Genomic DNA, 23,074 nt, shown 5'->3' with positions numbered 1-23,074 from the left:
AGGATCAGGGGAAAGCTTTTGATAACCAGTCAAAAGACAAGGTCGAGAAGCTGTAAGATTGTCCAACACTTTTGAGGCTTCATCCATATAAGGAAAAAGGTGAATAAGATGATTTCCTTCACATAACCTACAGGTAAATTTGACTTTACCATTTTTCCCATGGACCTTGCTATCACTAGTTGAGGGTTTATCACTAGCATGATCTCTAGAGGTTGATGACAAAGGCTGATGTGAGCTTGTGGACCACACTTTCAATACCTTGGGGATACCAGGACAATCTCTAAGAAGGTGGTCACCCTTACATAACATGCAAGGGAATTTAACTTTGCGGTGTTGATTGGAAGGTTTCTCCACATTAGTTGCATCTGTACAAATGGATGCTTGGTTGCCCACTTGTTTATTTTTCTTATTCTTAATCTTCCTTTTCTTCTTCTTCTTCTGATCCACCTGGTTACTAGCTTGCATGCTTTCTCTAGATGAAGAGGAAGAAGACCGAACATGCAAAGAAGGTAAAGAGTCAACTTTAGGATCAATAGGAGGTTGATATGGTTTAGGTGGAGGGGAACACGGTTGAGAAGCAATTTGGACATTTGGAACCATAGGGGTAAAAAGAAACCAAATTTGCAAAACAATGGTAAATACGGGTAGGGACAACATTGCCATATAAGGAGCACCAACATTTTCAAAAGAAGGAAAAGGACCAGGATTCTCGTCAGAGGGATTTCCTTGATTAGTGGTGTTAGGCCCCTATACTAATAGTGTAACCCCTTATTGTTATTAGTACAACCCACTTGTTATATTGATGTACCCATGTAGTGCCCATATTGTTACTATTGTGTCCCATAGAAGCCCACTATTGTTGATATTGTGCCCTTACATTATTATTGTTATGTCAGCTCTGATTATGTTATGACCCCTTAGACTCCTATATATAGAAAGGAGGTCTTTTCATTTGTATCATCGAAGAATTGTTCATTTATGTAATGTAAAGGAGGTTGCCCCCTCGAAGAGGCTGAATTCTAAGGCGTTGATCTATCTTTTCTATCTTTTTCTTGAGCTGGTTTCATAACATTTGGTATCAGAGCTTTGGATTCTAGGGTTTCACTACTCCAAACAGGTCATCGTGGCATTTTCGCTATAACTTTTTTTCTGCAACGTTTCAGAAGCTAAAAAAAACCCATTTGAGAATAAATCGCGCTGAATCTCAGGTCCGAATTTCAGAGCTTTTTGTGCTATTTTTGCAGAGATATGATATGAGGAAGTTGGTATTTTTGCAAACTCCTAAATCACATTCCAAACAGGTGACCTGGGGAAAATCATCATAACTTTCTCTCTGAGCATAAGATTGAAATTTCGTAAGAAGCTACATAAAGAGGATGGACTGTAGTTTCTTGTAGATATTTTTTAGAGCCAAAGGTCGAAACAGTGACACGTGGCACTTCATACAAGTTCGCTCTTCTGGAAAGGTCTATAATCAGGTCATCTTGGGAGATTGTGCATAACTCTTTCTTGGAGAATCCAATTTGGATCAGACTGGTGGCATTGGAAAGAGGACACAGAGGGCTACTACAGGTCACAATTTTATAACTTAAAGCTCCAAAAGTATAGAGTTACAGTCGTTTCAATATCAAGCTCCTAAAATCAAGAAAAAGCAAGATGAGGAAGTTTGATGGCAAGGATCCGGTAAATTGGATACTTCAGATGGAGCAATATTTTGATCTACATGGTGTACCACTGTTGCAAAAGGTATGTATTGCATCTTCATATTTAGAACCGGATCAATTTTTATGGTATGAAGGGCTTTGTTCTCGTAAACAACTTGTTACGTGGTCAATTTTCACGGAGGAAATGATAACACATTATGAGGATACAAAGAGCAACACCTTCTTTAGAGCAACACCACAACAATTGGAAAGAGTAAAAGGGCTTTTTGACATAGTGGAAAACAAAATTATGGAAACTAGGAAGCATACCCCTCACAACTATAAAGATGGAAGTGTTGTTTCTCCTAGCCTTCCACAACCTACAAGGTTACACCACAACAATTGGAAGAAAAAAGAGAAAAAGGGCTTTGTTACAATTGTGATAGCAAATGGACTAAAGGTCATAAGTGTGCTGAGAAGAAATTATTTTACATAGAATATGAAGAGGAGGAAGAAAAGGATCAAGAAACATCAAAAGAAGAAGATATACACCAGGACCCCACCCCAGAGAAAGAAGAAATGAATCAGACCATATCTTGTAAAGTATTGGCAAGAATTACCACTCCTCAAACTCTCAAGATAGAAGGACATATCAAGAAGAAAAAGGTGCAAGAAGTGAAAGATCACATTGAGAAAGAAGAAATGAATCCAACCATATCTTGTAATTCATTAGTCGAAATTACCACTCCTCAAACTATCAAGATAGAAGGACATATCAAGAAGAAAAATGTTCAAGAAGTGAAAGATCACATCGAGCATCAAGAAATGAATCTGACCATATCTTGTAAAGGATTGGAAGAAATTACCACTCCTCAAACTCTAGAGATAGAAGGACATATCAAGAAGAAAAAGGTTCAAGCAGTGAAAGATCACATCGAGCATCAACAACAAGTTCTCCAAATTTTAAAGGATAATGCCACTTCGGTGCAAAATCAAACGAAACAACAGGTAGATCAACATCGTAGTGAAAAATGTTTTGATGTAGGTGATTGGGTATTTTTACTGCTACATCTCAAGCAAGCTATTTATGAGAAGGAAATGTTGGCAATACTACATGCACTTAAAAAATGGCGACCTTACCAAATGGGAAGACTCTTCAAGGATGAGGATGTGGAAGCATTGTTTTGTGCTATTTCTATTATCCAACCAGATTGGATAAACAAAGAAAGGGATGAATGGAAGAAGGACGAAGAAGTATGGCTACTTATTCAAAAGTTGCAAAAGATCCCAATTCAAACAATATTGCCAGAAATTGAAGAGGAAGGATAAATTATATTGGAACCTGGAGCAGTCACAGAAACAAGAACTCGACAGCTACAAAATCGATCAATTTCAGAGTATCTGATCAAGTGGAAGAACTTACTCGCTAAAGATTCCACATGGGAGGACAAGAATTTTATACAGAAGCATCCAGAACTACTCAAGCGTTGAGGACAACTCTTTTTGAAGGAGAGGGGCATGTTAGGCCCATATACTACTAGTGTAACCCCTTATTGTTATTAGTACAACCCACTTGTTATATTGATGTACCCATGTAGTGCCCATATTGTTACTATTGTGTCCCATAGAAGCCCACTATTGTTATTATTGTGCCCTTACATTATTATTGTTATGTCAGCGCTGATTATGTTATGACCCCTTAGACTCCTATATATAGAAAGGAGGTCTTTTCATTTGTATCATCGAAGAATTGTTCATTTATGTAATGTAAAGGAGGTTGCCCCCTCGAAGAGGCTGAATTCTAAGGCGTTGATCTATCTTTTCTATCTTTTTCTTGAGCTGGTTTCATAACAAGTGGACTCAGGAATTGTTGCCATTAGTCTCAACCTAAAATCTACTAAGGATTATTTCCATAGGAAGGATTTGTTCTATAGTCAGTTAATTTTAGAAATTAACAAAAAATAAAATAAAAAAGGGGTAACTAGGCATGAGGGTGTACCAAGCAACCATGAACTGCTATATACACCTTGGTGAACCAAGGACTTAACGTACGACATCCAATCTCCCCAAATGTTTTGTTCGGTGTATCACGGTATACAAGGTGGCAAACTCAGTTACCTATGGATATATAGAAACTTACAGGGGGCTCCCAATATATACGCGACAGTACGTGGGAGTGCAGTCCATAGTAGTGTTGTCTAATGCGTAACCATTCGATGAGAGCATTCCCATATACTTACCATGCGTGGAGCGCCTCCAATATACCCGAAAGTACTGGAGAATGGTCCTATACACTTCTGTATGTGGAATGCAATTTCACCTCTGAGATACAATGCTGGCAAATAATAACAGCTCCTAAATTTAATGACGTCGTAACACGTCTCTAGCTTAGAGCTCTAGATGTTTGCGTTAATGTTCAAAATGCTCCTTAGGTTAATTGAGATGAATTTTAAAATTTATTTTGAATTATGTTTCAGTTTCAAGGCTCAAAAATCGATGTCACTTGAACACACCTATGATGCAACTAGTATGAAAAAAATGTTTCTTTTCATTTCAATGAAAGCTATCTAGCATAGGAAAGAAGTTCAAGCATTAATACAACAACCAAGTATGTAGCAAACAAAGCTTCCTAACTAGATCTTCCACTTTCAATATTCCAATGCACCCACCAAAAGTAAAATGAATTTCAATTCACTAAGATGCACATATGCGAATTTTTCCACATTTTATTTTCAATGAATGAGAATGCACTTTTCAACTTTCAATGCTAAGCAATGTAATTTATGCTCAATGATAATCCCAAAAATGACTTTTCAATGCAATTTCAAAAAGTAAACTTTGAGATGAAAGCTAAACAAATGCAAATACCATTTCTTTTATGGTTTCTAAAAGAACTAATAATGCTTTAACTAACATCAAATCAATATTCCTTCCACACATAAAAGCAACAAACAGTGAATTCAATTGACCCAAAGAATTAAAGACGCAACCAAAGTTCACTTTCACTGCTTCAAACAATGGGATGGAATTTTGCAAACCAATAAGAAATCAAAAAAAATAATGGAAAGTTCTATGCACACAGAGTAGGAGGACACTTCAGAGATCAAGACACACTAGACCTTTCTGGTAGAAACCCTAAAAATTCTCATTTTTTGGACCAACGCTACTTTAATGGTCAAAATACGCACTGACAAGGGTTTTCAGCACTTCTTTAATGGTAAAAACCCATGCTGACATGCTCACAACGTCTTCAACGTGACTGTAATGGGTAAAACCAGTGCTGACAGCACGCCTGTTTCTGCAAAAAATGCGCTGGGCGAGAAAGAATTATGAAATGAAAAGAAACTCAAAGAGAGATCCAATCTTAACACTCTAAAGAACATACCACTCAGAATGCAGACCCATAATGGACCTAAGTTACAAATCATTAGGACGTTGAGCACACTAATAAAAAAGACCAAACATAAAAGGAGATTTGAAGGGTTATAAGCTCCCCAGTGGAGTCATCATTTTGTTGTGCAAGCAATCCTTTCTGCAGACAGAAACGATCCCTCTAGTCTTATGGGAGGATCTAGCAACAAAAAAAGACAAATATGTGCAAACTTTCCTAGTTTATACCAGAAAACACAAAGGAGGATAGATAACCTACCTCACTCTGATGCTAACATCCATTGGTGTCGTCCTTTATTTTTTCGCTTTCAAGCCCAATCTCCTCTTCGTCGTTAGGGATGAATACCTGCAAGGAAAACCACGTGGATATAGCAAACAAATACATAGCAAAAACCATCATGATATAAATCATATAATAGATCAAGGAGTATTATACTAAATGAGCAATGATTTACACATTTATGGAAAGGAAACACATAAAGTATTATTAATAGATGGTAAAGGGAGCATTACAACCACTTAAGCCTTGATGTTGGAAGCCTCATTTAAGTGAGTTTCCAAGTCCTAGCCTTAACCTTCAAGCTCTCCTTTATCCTTAGAAAAATGGGCATCATTTGAGCATAGTTTAGCACTAGGAAGACAACCAAGCAATAGGCAACCATTAGTGGATAGTAGGGATCTCATTTATATGGAAGGAGAGGGAGTTGAGGATCCATGAAAAGAGGGAGGAGTTCCACATCTCAAGGGAGAGATCCATGGGAGTAGGATCTAGGGCCAAGAATGGGAGGTCCCATTCCAATCCTCATCTCCCTAAAACCGCATCATCGTTCTCGAGCTTTCTAGTAAGGGAAGCTTCTCCTTCATTTTGGGAAAAACTGCTTTAAAAGGACTAGCGTAGATTTTCATGGTAAAATTAGTGGTGGCAGAACTAGTCACTAGTTATGCAAAAGGTTACCAACACAGATTTGCCTGATAAAAGTAGTGCTTGTCTTGCAAAACAAGGTCTTTTACAAGCTCTTAGAAATGCTTTCAGGGCAAGTTTTCTTCCTTTTCTTCAGGGATGTTCCAAACATGTTTCATGGTGAATACATTGTTCGCTACAACTTTCATCACTTTGCGACAATTGTGACATTGACGACACAAAGTGCGACACTTTAGGATACGAGACTGGGAGTGCGACAAAATACTATATAACAAGTATAGGTCAAATCAATGCTTTGTTATGAGATTTCTACTAATTATCATAAGACAATGTTGAGGGATTATTTAAGACTCCTTCAAACTTGTCTCAAAATAATTTCCATAACATAATAACTTGCTTCAAGAAATCATAATGGAGATAACATATTCAATCAGAGTTTGTGATCTTTGTCACAAACTCTGATACAAATGGCATAAAAAGTATCCATTACAGGTATCTGAGACTAGACATGAATTTGAAATCTTTTAAGCAGTAGTGCAACTGATATAAGAAGGATAATATTGCAAGTGCCATTTCCAAAAGTACATTGTCAAGTCTTGACTTCTCAAAACATTATTTTTTTCTCGACCACCTTTTGAGACCTCTTAGTCTCATCCTCATATAATGCTCATTGTACAAGACGACATTCAAGACAAAGAAAATAGGAGTTAACGTACCAGAACACCACTTGTTTAAAAACAATGTTGTGTCCTCGATCATTGTAATATTTGCTCCATACATGATCTAGCCAAATACTACCATACTCAAGTTAGATACTGGATTATATTCATCAAATTTTAGATTTAAATGTGCCTTTTGGAGAGTCTTCTATCAATCCTTGTCCAAAACATGATTTCAAAGAGAACTAAGTAAACAAATGCACAAGGGACAACTTGTCGGATTTTCTGGAGTTCTTCTTGCTACTATTTGAGGTTCCTGAGATTCCTTGGTCCACAGTAACAAGCTCTGAGGCCTTCTCGGTCCTATAAAACATGCCTTAAGGCCTTTTCAGACCACTGCAATAGACTGAGACGTTTCGACCTATCTTCAACATAACTTAAGGGCTTCAACCCTCACCTATGAAATAAGTATACATCGTCCTTTTTTTTTTTTTTCTAGAACCAGGTTTGATGAATTTTCCTTTTATCACATACTTATACTCCTTCATTCTCAGAAGTAGACTAGAATTTCTAGGGATAGAATAAACCCTAGAGGAACAAGCTGACTTCTTCAAGGTTGCTTTCATACCCTTGCTTTAATACCTTGTTGATTTTTCGTAGGATCTTCTAATCCAATAATTACTTCTTATGATTTCAGATATTAATCTTTCTTGCATTCACATTCATCATAAAGCAATTACATAGAAGATCTCAACAGTAAAAACAAAATTGTAGGATCATAAAGAGACAGTCAAATAAGAGACACAAGAATTTTTACCCTGGGAAAACCCACATGGGGGAAAAACCCAACAACCTTTTCCTTAGAGAAATTATTATGTTCAACAAAGATACATCTAATTATTCAAGTGAAACTTACTAGTACCATAGCCCTAGTCACTCCTAGTCAAATTAGCCTTAGCAATTCGGTCTTCCTGTGCCTCATAAATTTTGATATTCCTTAGATCTCATCCTTCCATTAAGCCTCATATTTTTTCCTTCTATTTTCCTCAGATAATCCCTCAAAGCTTTATCCTTATTGTGATCTGAAATAAGCCTCAAATGATCAGAAAATGGATGCCAAAAATTGATAGAATTAACGTCAATATATAGATGTTAAAAGGGTTGAATGGGTGTGTCCCTTCAAGTTGGGCCAACTTGGCATTGGGAGGGCTAACTTGATCCTTTTGGATCCAAAAATTCAAATTTCAAAAATTCAAAATTCTTCCTTTTGAAACCGACATGAATAACATGTCTTATATTTTTCATTACATATATTTCAAAGGTTAAAATATTAATTATGAAGACCAACCATAGCTACAATATTTAACAGGAATTGCTTGGGGTCAAGCAATTTCGGGAAGGGAGGACTGTAATGACTCTTTTTCCGAGCATTGGGAATGAAGATTAACTCAATAGCCTAACCATTCTAATAGGCTATAGATTAAAAAGTAATGATGTAGTATATGGGAATTAATTAATTAAAAGGTGACTAAGGAAAAATAATATTATAAGTCACTTTAATAAAAGAAGAAAATGCCTATTGTATTTACCCATGGTATTCTGATAGTCCATGACTATTAAAGGAGATGAGACCTCACTCCTTAGGGATGCATTTGGATTATCGTTTTGTGTTGTTGAGTTGGGCTCTTGGAGTTTGTTTGGGTGAGAGCCCATATTATGTAGAGGGTTAATTTCAATGGTAAGTGATCCGTCCTAGTTGATCCAATCAAGAAGGGTTTCGGTATTGAGATATATACCCTAGCCACTCGAAAAAGGAGGGATCAAATCAGATTCGCTCACTAGGCTTAATGTTGAGATCGTGAGGAGAAGTCAACCAAATCTCTCACAAGGGCATCACATTAGAGGAGTCGCTGTAAGCCATATAAATATCTTGTTGGTGTTTCTTACAAGTTCTTAGAAAAATATTTGGCATGTATTTCCAGATCCATATTTAATATAATAATGTTGAGTTTTGCTGCATATGTTTCATGTTTAATTTGAGTTATTTCATTTCTATGTTTTCATATTGCCAAATTTGTTTGTTGTGTTGATAATTTAATGGTGCAAATTGTGCAATTTGATTGGAATTTAAATAAAGAAATTTATGGTGCAATATTCTTGAAATTTTAGTCAATTTATTTTTTGGGACATAACAAGAGCCAAATTAAAAATGTAGAGCAAAACTAGGGCAAGGCAAAAATGCATAGAGAATTTAGAGCGAGACATAAATGTAGAGTTGAATAAGAATAGGTGAGTATTTGGAATGGTAAATAAAGCAAATTAAATGAGTCGTTGAAACGACAAGCATAAATCAAGAAATGGAGACTTGCATAATTCAAATTCTAGGTAAAGTGACCCTCCCATGCCATCATACTATTAGCTACTCTATAAAAAATGAGTGACACTACCTCACCATATGTCATGCACATTAAAAGATATGTTAATGTATTATATTGATAACAATATCCACCACACCCAAATAATCCCTCACCTATAGCTATATCCACCATGCCTAATAAATCCCTTGCCACGTAACCCAACACTAAGTCACCCATATTCTACGAGAACCAACACATTTTTTGCCATCCATTTACATGCCAACATCCTCACAGTAATCGCTGAATGTGATGCTAATAAGAAATGCCAATGAAGCACATGAGTGGTACTCGTTGGAATAAAATCTATTCTCTTTGTTATAAAACCTAACGCTAAAACTATGTTGTCAACCAACATAGATCTATATTAACTCTGGATCTACCAAGCAGGAACAAATCTCTTGAGGTGCAAACCTCTTTTAGAATAAAAAGAGATTTGATCCCTCGCCTCCTTTAGAGTAAAATGATATTTGATCCCTCTCAGTGCTTGGTAGATCTTAAATTAATATGGATATAGACTGATATTTCTCCCTTTAAATAGGCTATATTCTACATGAATACTATAAATCAATACATTATTTTATTTGAACTTAAAGTTAATTTTATTTTTGTTTAAATAATATAGATAAAACATGACGTAACAATATCTCTTCTATACTTCACCTCTTTGTTTGAAGGATACTGGAAGATGGCAATGTGGAACAAGGCAACGGGGAATGGAAAAGGACACGGGGGTATCATGGTATTAGTGAGGGAAAAAGAAGGTAGTCTCATTTAGTTAGAAAAAGAAGACTCAAATAAACAATTCATTTGGTTTAAAGTATCATAAAATGGAAATCACATCAGAATTGCAACACGCTATTTTGTGCCGCAAGTTTCAAAAATCTACAAAAGTAGAGGGCTTGACCACAAAGATCCCTTTGTAGCCTTAAAACCAAATATTGCCACATATTCTTAGCTAGGTGAAGTGCTTATACTGGGTGATTTCAATGCTAGGACCGCAAGTGAGCAAGCTAGCATTCTTTGTTGTAAAGAAGACTACAACCCTATTTGGCTTATAGAAGAGAGTAATCATTAGTGGGAAAGAATTTCAAAGGACAAGGGTTGCAATCTCTTCAATGAACAATTGCTTACTTTATGTGGGGCCTTCGATTTAGTCATTTGTAATGGCTTGACTAGATGGGAAAAGTCTGGTAATTTCACTTACAGTACTTATAATGGAGCAAGTGTAGTAGATTATGTAATGTGCTCACATGGTTTGTGTGAGAAAATGGAGGAAGTTTTGATTGGAGATCAGCTTTGGGATTTAAAATCAGATCACAAGCCAATTTATTTAAGTTTCTCTTGGACTGGAAAGAAGCAATTAGAGTAAAAAACAAAGTGTGTTCAACAAAATCTCCCAAAGGGCAAAATTCTTTTGACTCTAGAAAATTGTAATACCTTCAAAATGATGCTAGAGAGGATCTTCGAGAAGGAGAAAATCCCAATTCATGGCCTTCATAGTCACGAATTAACACATTTAATTCAAAGCACACTTGCAGAGTGCAAAAGAGCAAAAATTAAGAAGTCTGAAACAAATTGCTTTCCATTTAATGCTTGGTTTGACAAGGAATGCAAAAAAGCAAGGAGAATGTAGAAAGAGTCAAACAAGGATAACATAAAGCTCAAAGCTTACAAGCAGATATTAAGAAAGAAAAAGGTTGATTTCATGGTTTCAAGGAGGGAAGAACTAATCTTCCTTGGGAAAAATAATCCCAAATTATTTTGGAAGGAGCTCCAACTGAGAAAGATGCAAACTGAAAATAATAGTACAGCTTGTAAATGGTTTGACAACTCTATGAGCAGGATCCCAAGGTTGACCCTCGCCCCCCCGCCCCCGCCCCCTTGGTCAACACTAATACTAAACTCTTCATAGTGCAAGAGGTAGAGATGGGTATCAAGAAGTTGGGTGTTGGAAAAGCAAAAGACTTAGCTGAACTCCAAGCAGAGTATCTAAAGTGGGGCTCAAAGATTCTTGCACCTCACATTACAAAAATTTTCAACAACATCATACAACAGGGGTTCCCCACAGATTGGACAACTAGTCTGGCAATACCTCTTTTCAAGAGTGGTGACGTCAATAATCCCTCCAATTATAGGACCATAATGATAAACCCCTTGTTTGCAAAGTTATTTGGAAGCATGCTAGAAAATAAAATCAACAAGTGGGCAGAAGAAAGAGATAAGCGTGCTAAAGGGCAAGCAAGTTTTAGACCTAAACATTCCATAATTGATCATGGTATAAATTTAAGGCACATCATTGAAAAAGTTTGGGAGAAAAAGGAAGAAGTTTTTTGTTGCTTTGTTGATTTCAGAAAAGTGTTTGACACGGTTCCTCGGGATAAGCTTTGACACAGAATAGAGGAACTTTGGTTCTTAAACATTTGAGAGCAGCTGTAGCTATGCATAGGGTGTATGAAAAGGTGAAAGTCAAAATTAGAACTTCAGCCAGCATTTCTGAAAGTTTTAGAAGCGATATCGGGGTCAAGCAAGGTTGCCCATTGTCTCCTACCCTTTTTGGTTTATATATTGACAAGCTTGAGGAGTGGTTAAATTCACAAGGGGGTGATGGTATCCATTTGGGCAAGTTTGTTATAAGTCTTATTTTGTATGCAAATGACCTTATTATGATTGCTAAATCTGCGCTTGGTTTGCAAGAGCACTTACTATCCTTTGAGCATTTTTGTAGAAATGTGGGGATGCAAGTTAATATTAGCAAAACGAAAGTAGTGGTTTTCTCTAGGGGTAAAAAAAAAGAAAAAGAAAAACAACAACAACAACAAAAACTAGCATAAGTTCTACTTTGAAGGCAACATTTTGGAAGAAGTTGCGGATTACAAATACCTCACAATTGACTTCAACAAAAATCTAAGTTGGGATGGTTGTAGAAAGAAAAGAACTTTGGGGGGTTGGAAAGCATTTTATGCATTTCAAAATAGGTGTAGAGAGACAAAGTTATGGGACTGGAAAACCACTCAAACTCTTTTTGGGCTTTTAGTGGTTCTGGTGATTCTCTATGGTTGTGAACTATGGGCCAGCGGTACATCCGACATGCAGTGGAAACAAATTGAGAAAATTCAAAAGTGTTTGATTACAAACAAATTCAAAATTAAAAGTGTAGTTCCTTATGCTATCTTGTTAAGTGAAACAAGGGTTGTTCCTATTGAAGCAATTGATATGATGCGAGTCATAATGTATTTAAAAGAAAATGAGTTGTGGAAGAGGGTAGATGGCCTAAGGTTGTCTTTAAGGACATATTGTGCAAAAAAAAGAAGACTTGGATGCAACAAAATAACAAATGGTTTAGTAAATGGGGTATTTGCTTGAACACATGTCCCATAAACAATAAAGATAAAAACTTTTGTTATGGATAAGTTCCACAAGTGTACTTGGGATAAGGAGCTCGGGAGAAAGAAAAAATACTACATTGAAGTGTTTAATCCCACTCAAAATCATCAACAAAAAAACGTACATAGATGCCAATATTTTTTGGAGAGCCAAAATTCTTATTGCTCAATTAAGGACTAATTCTCATCAACTCCGTTGTGAAACAGGCGCTGGAAAAGGCCAAAAGAAGTGTGGGAGGGAAGGGTAGGTATTTTTTATTCTTTCGGAAAAGGGAAAATAGAAAAACACTTCATTTTAGAATGCGAGGAATTCAAAGACAACAAAGAAAATTCATATATTCTGGCAACTAGCTCTTGGGATAATCTATTTAGTGAAGGGTTTGTCGAGAAGCTTGGAGTGTTTATTGCGAGGCTTCACAGGGAAAAAGCTGAATACATCAACGAGATGAAAAACAATCTATCCCATAGACTATCTTTTATCTCAATCTGTCCCATAATCTATCTTTAATCTTATAAACGTTAAAATAATTTTCTTACCTTCTTTATTTCTTAGCCTCTTTATTCATGAAGTGCTGCTCTGTTATGTATTCTTCGTCGTTTATATAATTATTGTTCCTCCTCAAACCTAACCAAGCATAAAGAACTTTCTCGCCAATATATATGAAAATAATGAGTGACATGCTATCAAAACAGAAAAATGCATCCCAGGCCTTATCTTGGAACAATGAATCGCGGCTCTCCTTTTAAGTCATTGCCGAATATCAACTCCACTTCACAGCCTTTGGAGCACTATGCAATCCACCACTAATTCTCCCACTTCATGGTTCTTCTCAGTTGGGAGTCACTGCAAATGCGCCTCAGTCAAAACTCCCAAGCCGCTAAAACTCTTATTCAATCACAGACGTGTTGGCAGTGACATCAATAAGCTTTTACATGTATGCGTCTCTACAGAAATCCCCTTTGTTGGATGGAAGTGCAGGCCGAAGCATCTACGCCTCAGAGCCAGTAGCAATGAGAGGAGCGATGTCTCTTTGAAGAGTGAAGAAAACGCTAACATCAATAACAAGGAGGACGAGAAATGGGACTACGAGAAGTACCAGGCTCTCCTGAGAGGAGGAGAGGAGGTCACTTCTGTAATGAAAGAAATGATAGAATTGGTAAAACCTATTCATTGATTGATTGGATTCCACTACTTTATGGGAAAGCCATCCATTTTTCTCAGGCATTGTTTAGATTTTCACAGGTTGTGTCATTGTATTTGATGATACAGTTAGAGGACATGACTAAAATGGATGCCCAATCAGAAGAAATTGTAGTCCAGATAGCAGCTCAAGGAGTAGTGGGGAAAAGACTGGAAAGGTTTGATTCTAGCTTCATGATGGCTCTGGACTTCATGCTTGGCCAATGTGAGAATGAGCTCGATGGCAAGGTCAGTATTCTTGTATTTATAAAGAGATTTTTGGGTACAAGGCAATTGATATGGGTTTACATGTCTATTGCTAAACAAAGAGTTACTGGAAGATTATTGCTCCTCAAAGTAATATGGGCACATGTCGCCTTTACACCTCATTAGCATTTGGGGTACATGGGTTTATATACATTGTCTATCGAGTGAAATGGCTTCATGGGAGTTGAAACTTTGACCATAGATTGTCAAATTCAAGCATCTACTCATTCATCAAAATTAAGTTTTCCCCTGCAAATACTTTATAGTACCTACAAAATTGGTGGGTTTATGATGATCGGTTGTTACTGGTAAAATGTTGTGCCGATAACTATTCGTTCGAACTCGAGGCATTAAGAAATGAAACATTGACTATATATGTTCTTTTAAGTGCATTGAGAAACAAGCCATACCCCGAGTGGCTGCACCAACAAAAGCAGCGGAGTCTCAAACTTCCTTTGACTTGGATGTCAAGTATGAGGGGTAGCTATTCCCAAAATTGCCCACAGGTTGCACCTGGACTCATCCCTTTGCAACCCCTGCCATGCAGATGGGGCAGATTACAATGGGAATGAAACCCTGTTTGAACGGCTTAAGAGTCCATCGACCTCACCGATGAACCAACACAGCGTTACTGTAGGTTATGTACGTCGACTTTTCTGATTTTGATGCATCTAATCATATCATAACATTGGTGCCTATTCAGTGTTGTTGCATTACGAAGAGAGGCCATTCTCGGAAATACAATTAGGGCTAAAAAATCAACAATGACCAGTCCATGACTCATGCTTCATCCAACCTGAGTGTAAATTTTGACAAATTTCTTGTTTCTAGGAATTTGACAAATTTCTTGTTTCTAGGATTTTTTTCCGTCATTCAAGCCTTACATTTCCTTGGAAATGTCCTTACATCCAAGGTTATATAATAAGTGGACCCAATGACTTGCTTGCCTGCCGATTGTGAATTTCAGTTTAACTTCAGCCCAATCATCTCTCTCTGATTTTATGGGAAGATAGCATTTGGTAGGCTAACGAACTGTAGATAGTGGCATGCATTTATTGTACAATCTCGTTAGACATAGTGCTCATTCAAGATCTCCTCATGGGAGAAGATGGCTCATTAGTTATACACTGCTATGCTTTCCACCGAGGTTAATCTATTGAATTAATCATGTGTATGCCAAAAGCTCCTAGCGTCTAACTTTTGAAGGTATATTTTATAGAAAACAGATGACTTGTTTTAGAGCCAGTCCCATAAATTTATAATCCTGTTGCCTTAAATCACAGTGGAATAATTTCTTTACTTCTTTTTTCTCAACTCATATTCCGAGTGCTATAAGGACCATGATTTAGTTGATGTTTAAGTCAATAGAATGACCCTAAACAATGCAGAAATGGAAATTTGGGCTCTTTCATAGCATAGAGGGCTAATCTCGTTGCAGCTTCCATGTTGTATGGTTCACAATGGATGATTGACTTGGACCCTATTCAAAGTTAATACCACTGGAAATCTTGAAATGATTAATATAAGCATGAGAAATTGCTATATTAAACTGGAGCAAGATATCCATCATTAATCCAACATTTTAAGGATCCACCACTTAAATGATATCACCCCGTCCAAACAGAAGTGAGTGGCAAATAGTGTTGAACAAGGTTCAGTGTAAAAATTGAATATGGTGCTGCATTTAACTTATTTAGATCCATCTTAATTGCTACCCTGACTCTGTATTCTGAAGTAAAACTGCCAAAGAAATTTTAATTTTCTTCTGTAGAAAAAAAAAGAACTCTGTTATTACCGTCTTGATTTCTGTGCTTATTTTGCCCCAGTTTTTGTGCCTGAAGCTTACTGTTTGTGTTCTGCCTCTGGCTCAAAATTTTTGCAATAGTTCCTTAAATTTCATGCAACAATGTCTTAATTTTGGTGCACAATCAGCTTGATTTTTGGGCCTTTTTTTTAACAAATTCCGTGCCACATATCCCTACTCGTCTTTTGTGTACAAATGTCTCAATTTTGTGCCTGTCAGCTTGTCTTAGGATGGACAAACATTATGCACAGTAGCAGACTCATTAATACTGTATCTGTTGGGATATACAGTCAGATTTGAAGTGGAAAACATTATGCACCAAGCAGCATGCTCATTGATGTTGTATATGTTTGGACATATACATGTGTATATACGAGTGCTTATTGATTTCCTTCACGATGCACTCCTGTTCTATGTGTCGTATATATCTAAGCATATGCAACATCAATGAGTCTGCTTCAGGGTGCTTATTGATTGCCTTCAGGATGCACTCCTGCTCTATGTATCTGCTCTGGCCTGTCTTAGGCTATGTGCACTCTGCTCCAGTGTACTGTTCTGTCCTCCCAGTATATACTATAACCTGTAGGTTATGGAATTCCACTCCTGCCCGTCGTGTGCCAATCAATTCCTTGGTCACGATTTCTGCTTGGTATGCCCATGCTCTATCAATTCCACAATTTGTTTGAGATGCCTTCCTTCAACATGGCTTTGATACCATGTTAGTAATTGCATATAACGATAGCAAAAACTTTACACCAGCAAAGGAGAGAAACCATTTGGATGATGTGCTTTATATTCTCACAACTAATCTTGTATGTGAGTACATAGAGTGAGTGACTCTTTTATTCCATAATTAGAGGCCAATAAAAAATCTAAGCTAAAATCATATTACATTAACTTTGTTCTAAAGTGTATATTCTAACTTACCATCTGAAGTACTATATATGACCGTTAAATATATACATTGATATTTTGCTCTCAACTGCGGCTCTTGTGAGATTTTAATATTTGGCTGGCTATTAGCCAGTTTTTATTACTCTAAGCCTCCTTAAAGGTGTCTTTGTGAGTTTTCCTTTTAGAAAGCATGATACTGCAAAATTTTTAGTTTGTTTAAACTTTAAACAAGTGTTTCCTCCTATGAGGTCACAAGTTCAAATCCAGAGGTAGGTAGAGTATGTACACCTCCATGGACTTAGCAGTGAAATCACTGCATGGAGGCTGTTTCTTTGTCCCACAAATGAGAGGTTCTTATACACCAATTTGATGTTTGGGTTGGCCATGATCTTAAAATTAGATTATTATTATTATTACTACTGAAATACACAAGGGTTTCCATGGGATTGCTAGCTTCTGAAATTGCTGACATGGGTAGAGGGATTAAGAATCTGAATGATATGCTGTTTCTCCCTTATCTAAGGGTGGATTTTCAAGTTAGGATAATTTATTGGTTTGATGATGCAAGTTATATTGATTTCCGAGGGGGTGGAATCAGGCAAAACCAATTGCCTATAGATGGCAGGGCAATCGGTTCCTTAGGAAAATTAAAGGGAAATTGAAATCCTTCTTGATGTATGCTTTGTTTTACTTCGATATGTATTTTAGGAGTAAGCCATATGGAGCCTAATTAATGTTTGGTACTGCCTGATTTATAGCGCAAGTGGCTTCTTGAGGTGATAAAGGATACAGTCTTGTCATATTTGACCAAAAAGTTGCCTCCACATGTAAGACCCACCTACCTGAAGCTCTATGCTTATTTCTTTTCCTGCATTTTAGAAATTACATGTAGATGAGTGGAAAGATGATTCTCTACTCAAGGGATTCAGATTTCATGTTTTTGAAGTTTCCTTACCATGTCTTGTTGGAGTTGTCAGGTGCAGGTGGTTGGGATGCTTTGCCGAACCCCCAGGAAGGAGAGTCGACAAGACTTGCTTCGTCGTGTTGCTGGAGGTGGAGGTACTTTTGCAAGCGAGGATGGGGGACAAGTTGTCCTTCCAAAAGCCAATCTAAATGACATTGCCAACCAAGCAGATGATTTATTAGAGGTTTGAAAGAATCAGTTAGTCAGATCTTGTTTGTCTAGATGCACTCTTGTCTATTTCTTAGCTCTTCGTAGGTTGGGTAAAATTCAGTTAACTGGAGATGGCTGTATATGTACTATTTGGAAACCTAGACCTTAATAATTGGGGACCAAATAATATTTTAAAATGGTAGGTGTACATAATAAGTTGGACTTATTTGCTGGCAATATGGTAGCATGTATTTTTTCCGCTGAATTTGTTATGACGTGTGAAGGTTAGTTTATGTGTTTAAATAACAAATACACAGATCACTGGAGAATGTGAACATATAAAAGGAAAGTGACCATTGATCATATTTGAAGTATATGCAATCATAAATCCACAGTTAAGCTAAGATGTATAAGGGTTCATGAATCTAACATTCTGGTATCTTGGCTTTTGTTATATGATCTGAAGTAAAACAATTTCCAGTTTAGCAGGCAAGTCTAGCAGCCCCAGTATCCTTATCATGCACAAGTTCTTAACCATTTTGCGTTATCGTTTATATATATACTGGGCATAAAAAGTCACATGCATGTTTTGTGGGGAAAGACCCTTGTGCTGATGATATGTGAATGCCTTTGTTTATAAACGTTTCTGGTTTTTTCCAGGCAATGGAGGATAGGCCTACAGTGCCAGATCGTAGGTTACTGGCAAGGCTAGTTCTAATTAGAGAGGAAGCCCGGAGCATGATGGGTGGTGGGATTTTGGATGAAAGGAATGACCGTGGTCTAAGTACACTTCCTGATGCTGAGGTTTGTTAGATTTTCCTTTATCTCATCTTTTTTTGTAGCATATGTGCATTTCCCATAGCGGGATTTATAAGATGCCTTATTTTCATTACAAATCCTTTTGGTGGCATCTTTGACTTTTGAAAATTCATCTCCTTTCATCTTTTATATAATATTTTGTGAGAATATATGGCTTCCATCAAATAATTCTATTTTCACACAAACAACAGAAGCAGTCTCAGTTTCTAGTCTATACGAAATTTGCCAAAATTAATGGAGAGTTATAGCTAATAAAAATAGAAATATAAATAATGAGATCTCGAAACAAGTGCATTCCGACTTTCAATTTCCCATACACTGAAGAATAAAAACATCATGTTTGGTTCTTTCAAACAAGTCTTGCAAACTAAATTACTTATAAGTTATAACAAAGACAATGCAAAACACTTACTTTTGGGCTTCAGATTGGCAAGCCATTAGCTGCTCAATTTATTAATTTGTGAATACCATCTCTTTTGTTTTTCTCTATTGTTATTTATATTTTCGTATTCATGTTGAGAACACAACTAAGTAGGTCAGTTTCAAATTCTTTCTGTAGAATGTGAGGACATTGTTACATCTAGACTCTTTCAACCAGTTCTCAAACCTTGCAGTGACTGCACAAGAAATACTGCTTCTAACTTTCTCGAGAGAGAAATCCTATGTTTCAAGCACCCTGGACTCTTGAATCTTGAACCCTTTTTATATTTTTTTCCTTGAAATACATATCCCAGTGAAACCCACTGGGCACTCCCCCTCATTCCTAGGATGTTACCCTTGGTAAACTGGATTCTTCAGGGCTCAAGGCTGGTAGAACAGTACACCATTAAAGAGCTCCACATGTAACTTGTGGGGATTGATCTTGAATGGGGAGAATAACACTCCTGAGTCTTCTCAACCACCCGAGATAGACACCATTGACAAGTGCCCTTTTAATTTACATTATTTAATGGCGAGTTTCAGCTGCTGGCAGTATTTAATATAAGTTGGACTGTCGACAAGAATGTAGCAATATCTGAAGCATTTAGCTCCATAGCAACCTTGAAAATATATATTTTCATGCGTTGTCTACATTTCGAAATCAAGTGGAATATGGACAGGTCTTCAGCCTGCACCTTAACAATGGTACCTTGTTAAACTTTCAAACACAGAAGAAAAGATTGGAGATATGATAGGAATTGACTCTTGTGAAATATATGCTTTTGTTACAGTGCAGTCATTTGAATCAATGAGGTTGATCCCCTTTTATTTCATTTGCTATTTAGTTGTGTTACCTGTACAACCCTACCACCTTATTTACTAATATCTAATTATCTTTTTTATTAGTCACTCATTACCATGATTTTTATATTAGATTGTATATACTGTTGGAGCATTGCACTCCAATACTGTAACATACAGCAAAGTTAAGCAGGAAGTTCCAATTCATTTCATTCATGATAATTTGTGATTATGGTATTGGCCGAGTGCTTCCTAAGATCATTGCAGATCCATTTTTGGTTTTTGAATGTCAGGCATACCTGAATCCTCTTCACAAATATACATACAAATAACTTCCTACTCACTGAAAGATTTATTTCCTTTCATAAATCAAAGAGACTCTCCTAATATGAAATTGATATTTGCTCTAAAATGGAGATACAAAACACTTCTGAATAAACCCTGTAGTTTCTTTACTGGACAAAATAAACCCACTTAACATAATATTAATATTTGTAGAGATAGCAGATGGGAGAAGCTATTTAAAACAAATATAAATATGGGTGTCAGTAATAGAATCATCATCTCCTTTCTCATTGTTCCATATTTTTGAATTTTATCAAGATTTTGTTCATAAGCACTATTACCTATCTTTTTAGCAGGGCCACTAAGGTCCTGGCAACCTTGCTAGATGGGCACACATAGGGCAAGGACCTACTGTCACCTCAGCCCAAGCCCTTGCTATTTAGGCCCAACACCTCCTAAAAAGCCAAAGGAGGATCCCTAAATACCAGTGTTGAAAATATCGGTATCGGCAAAATATCGGCAAGGGTCCAGAAAACATCTTATCGGCAATATCGGTGAAAATATCAGCAAAATATCGGCAAATATCGGCAAGCATAAAATTTTTTTTTTTCAAAATTTTAAACATAGCCAATATTTTGGAAATATCGTGATATTTTCAAAACAGAAAATATCGCGATATTTTCTCTGCGATATATCGTTTTGCTGAAAATATTGTGATATTTTGGAATATCGCCGATATTATCAACAGTGCTAAATACCCCCTAGCAACTCTGGTTTATGTCCAGTGCCTTGTATGGAGTCAATGGGGTGGAAGTGTTTTGATTTGTTTGCTGTCCTGTGTAAAACAATGCAAAAATAGAGCATATTTCTAACAACCTATGTTGCAGGAAACGTGGTACAGAGATCCGTTTCCGTACGGAAACTGGTACGAAACGCGGAAACGTGTTTGGTATGGCCATGAAACGCATTTCCGGCCGTACTGCCATGTTTCCCGAAACGGAAACGTGGCCAGTATGGCTGGAAACGCGTTTCACGGCTGTACGACCCATGTTTCCTCATTAACTTGTCTGTGTGTGCGGAAACGTGGCAGTACGGCCGGAAACACGTTTCACGGCTGTACGACCCATGTTTCCTCATTAATTTGTTTGTGTGTGCAGAAACGTGGTAGTACGGCCGGAAACACGTTTCACGGCTGTACGACCCATGTTTCCTCATTAACTTGTGTGTGTGTGTGTGTGTTTTTTTTTAATTTATTTGTAGGGTATGTTAGTGACTTCTAGTTGTTTCTAGATGCGTGTCTAAAGTTATAAAAGTGAATTTTTGCCCTAGTGTTGATATGCAGTTCCTCAGGAAGTTTGAGGCATATGCAGTGCATGGTAAAGTGATATTCTCCTTTATTTTTCATTTTCATCCTTTTACTTAAATTTTTAACATTACCATGAAATGACTCAGGATGTTTGTGAGTGGTTTCGCCCTCATTGGATTTCATATGGAGAAAGTAGAATTTTAGATCTCACTCAAAATCCAGCAGACTTATCTGTTTTTCAGGATTTCAGGATTGGGGGGATTGCAATGTTTCCATTGGATTTTATTATGTACTAGGGTATGGAACTTGTATTTAATCAAGAGAACCAAGCCCTCTATGCAGGGAAACTCCCAATAATCAAGATCATGTAGGGTACTAGGGTATGAAACTTGTATTTAATCAAGAGCACTAAGGTCGTTCGACTATGTAGGAGGAGACTCCCAATACAACAGTGGTCCTTCTAAAGAATGGGATGTGGATGCAGAAAATCCTGATTTGGATATCTCTCTTGCAGCCTTATAGTCTTTATTGTACTTGCAGCCTCATATATTAATATAAATAAAGGCTGATTTTGAGATTTGGATATATAATAAAGGTTGCTTTTGGATATTCCGATATTTTTATTTTCATTATGTCATCATTCATGAGTAAATGTGATGTAAATTAAATCTTAATGTTTAAGTGTAATAAATTATAATGTATCATTTATGCTTTATGATTGCGCACACACACACACACACACACACACACACATATCTATATATATTTAAATATTTTCAATATATATATATATTCGCGTTTCCCTGTTTCCAAAATTTGGGGAGGTCGCATTCCGTATTGCTTCCCGTTTTGGAAACTCGTACCCGTTTCCCCGTTTCGTGCAACCTAGCTAACAACAAATATTAAGTCAAAATACTTCAAAGATATAACATATGACTTATGGATTTTGGTCTACTGAACTTGCCTTAATCAAATATATGATTATTTATGAATTTTAAAGATTAGTTCAGAAGTTACAAGTGAAAATGGCTTGTTGTCTTGTATGGCAGCTTGTAAAACCTGCGTAAAAATGCAGGGACAACAACCTATTTGTTTAATCATCCAATCCACTGTGTGAGAAACACCTCTAGGGAGTTACCCTTGAGTGTGGAATGGCTAGAGGGTGATTGTAGAGGCTTTGGGGCCTCCTCTCTACTAAATTTGGATTGATAAAGCAATTCATATTTCTGGGTTATGTTTATTGACCCAAAAATTTCTAGATTTTTATTTTATGATTTAAACGATTGGAAAATAAAAGTAATTCAACTTTCACGTAAAAAAATTGCTTATAAACTAATATAGAGCTGAAAAATCACAAGTTCTAGTGTATGATACTTATTTGGAGGCTTGTAGAATTCCTTTTTGGTGGCTGGAAATGTAGGTCCAAAAAGCAGAAAGTCCTCTAAACCTGGTAATTTGCAACCAAAAGGTTAGATACAAATGGAAAATGCAAGAAATAGTAACCTGTATCTAAGTGGGTGTTAGATCTAGCAATTTAGTTAATTTCTCCTGACAAATAGCTTGTTTTAAATTGATAATTACATTAAAAACTAGCGAGTAAAATCCTACTCTAACTGCAAAAAGTCGAAGAAATGTGGAAAAATTTGTTTTCTTTGGTTGGATTTTTCACTTGTGCCTTGGAGTCTCGACTCTTACTCTTTGTTGAAATGTGAAGTAGGTGCCCCTCTAAGTCACTATGCCGGTTTCTTCTCTAGGGAGTGCGCTTGGTCC

The 23,074-nt window shown here is 36.7% G+C and overlaps 1 protein-coding gene across 2 annotated transcripts in view; it reads left to right on the top strand.

Annotated features, from left to right (window-relative positions):
* Nucleotides 1-13,063: 13,063 nt before the first annotated feature.
* LOC149229451 (protein PEP-RELATED DEVELOPMENT ARRESTED 1, chloroplastic-like) overlaps nt 13,064-23,074 on the top strand; it is a 50,531-nt gene continuing 40,520 nt past the window's right edge. The window contains exons 1-5 of one of the 2 annotated variants that reach the window (XM_089378654.1): nt 13,064-13,571; nt 13,658-13,843; nt 17,318-17,386; nt 17,537-17,707; nt 18,334-18,477. In XM_089378654.1, the coding sequence (XP_089234780.1) occupies nt 13,206-13,571; nt 13,658-13,843; nt 17,318-17,386; nt 17,537-17,707; nt 18,334-18,477 (936 nt within the window). In that variant the 5' untranslated portion in view covers nt 13,064-13,205. The remainder of the gene's footprint in view (nt 13,572-13,657; nt 13,844-17,317; nt 17,387-17,536; nt 17,708-18,333; nt 18,478-23,074) is intronic. The other variant, XM_089378655.1, reaches the window with a different exon arrangement.

The sequence above is a fragment of the Pinus tabuliformis genome, chromosome J, assembly GCF_031772625.1.
Source record: "Pinus tabuliformis cultivar Carrire ecotype Pingquan chromosome J, CPIR1, whole genome shotgun sequence".
Lineage (NCBI taxonomy): Eukaryota > Viridiplantae > Streptophyta > Pinopsida > Pinales > Pinaceae > Pinus > Pinus tabuliformis.
Note: the sequence above shows the minus strand (reverse complement) of the source record. Positions and strands in the feature narration are given on the sequence as shown.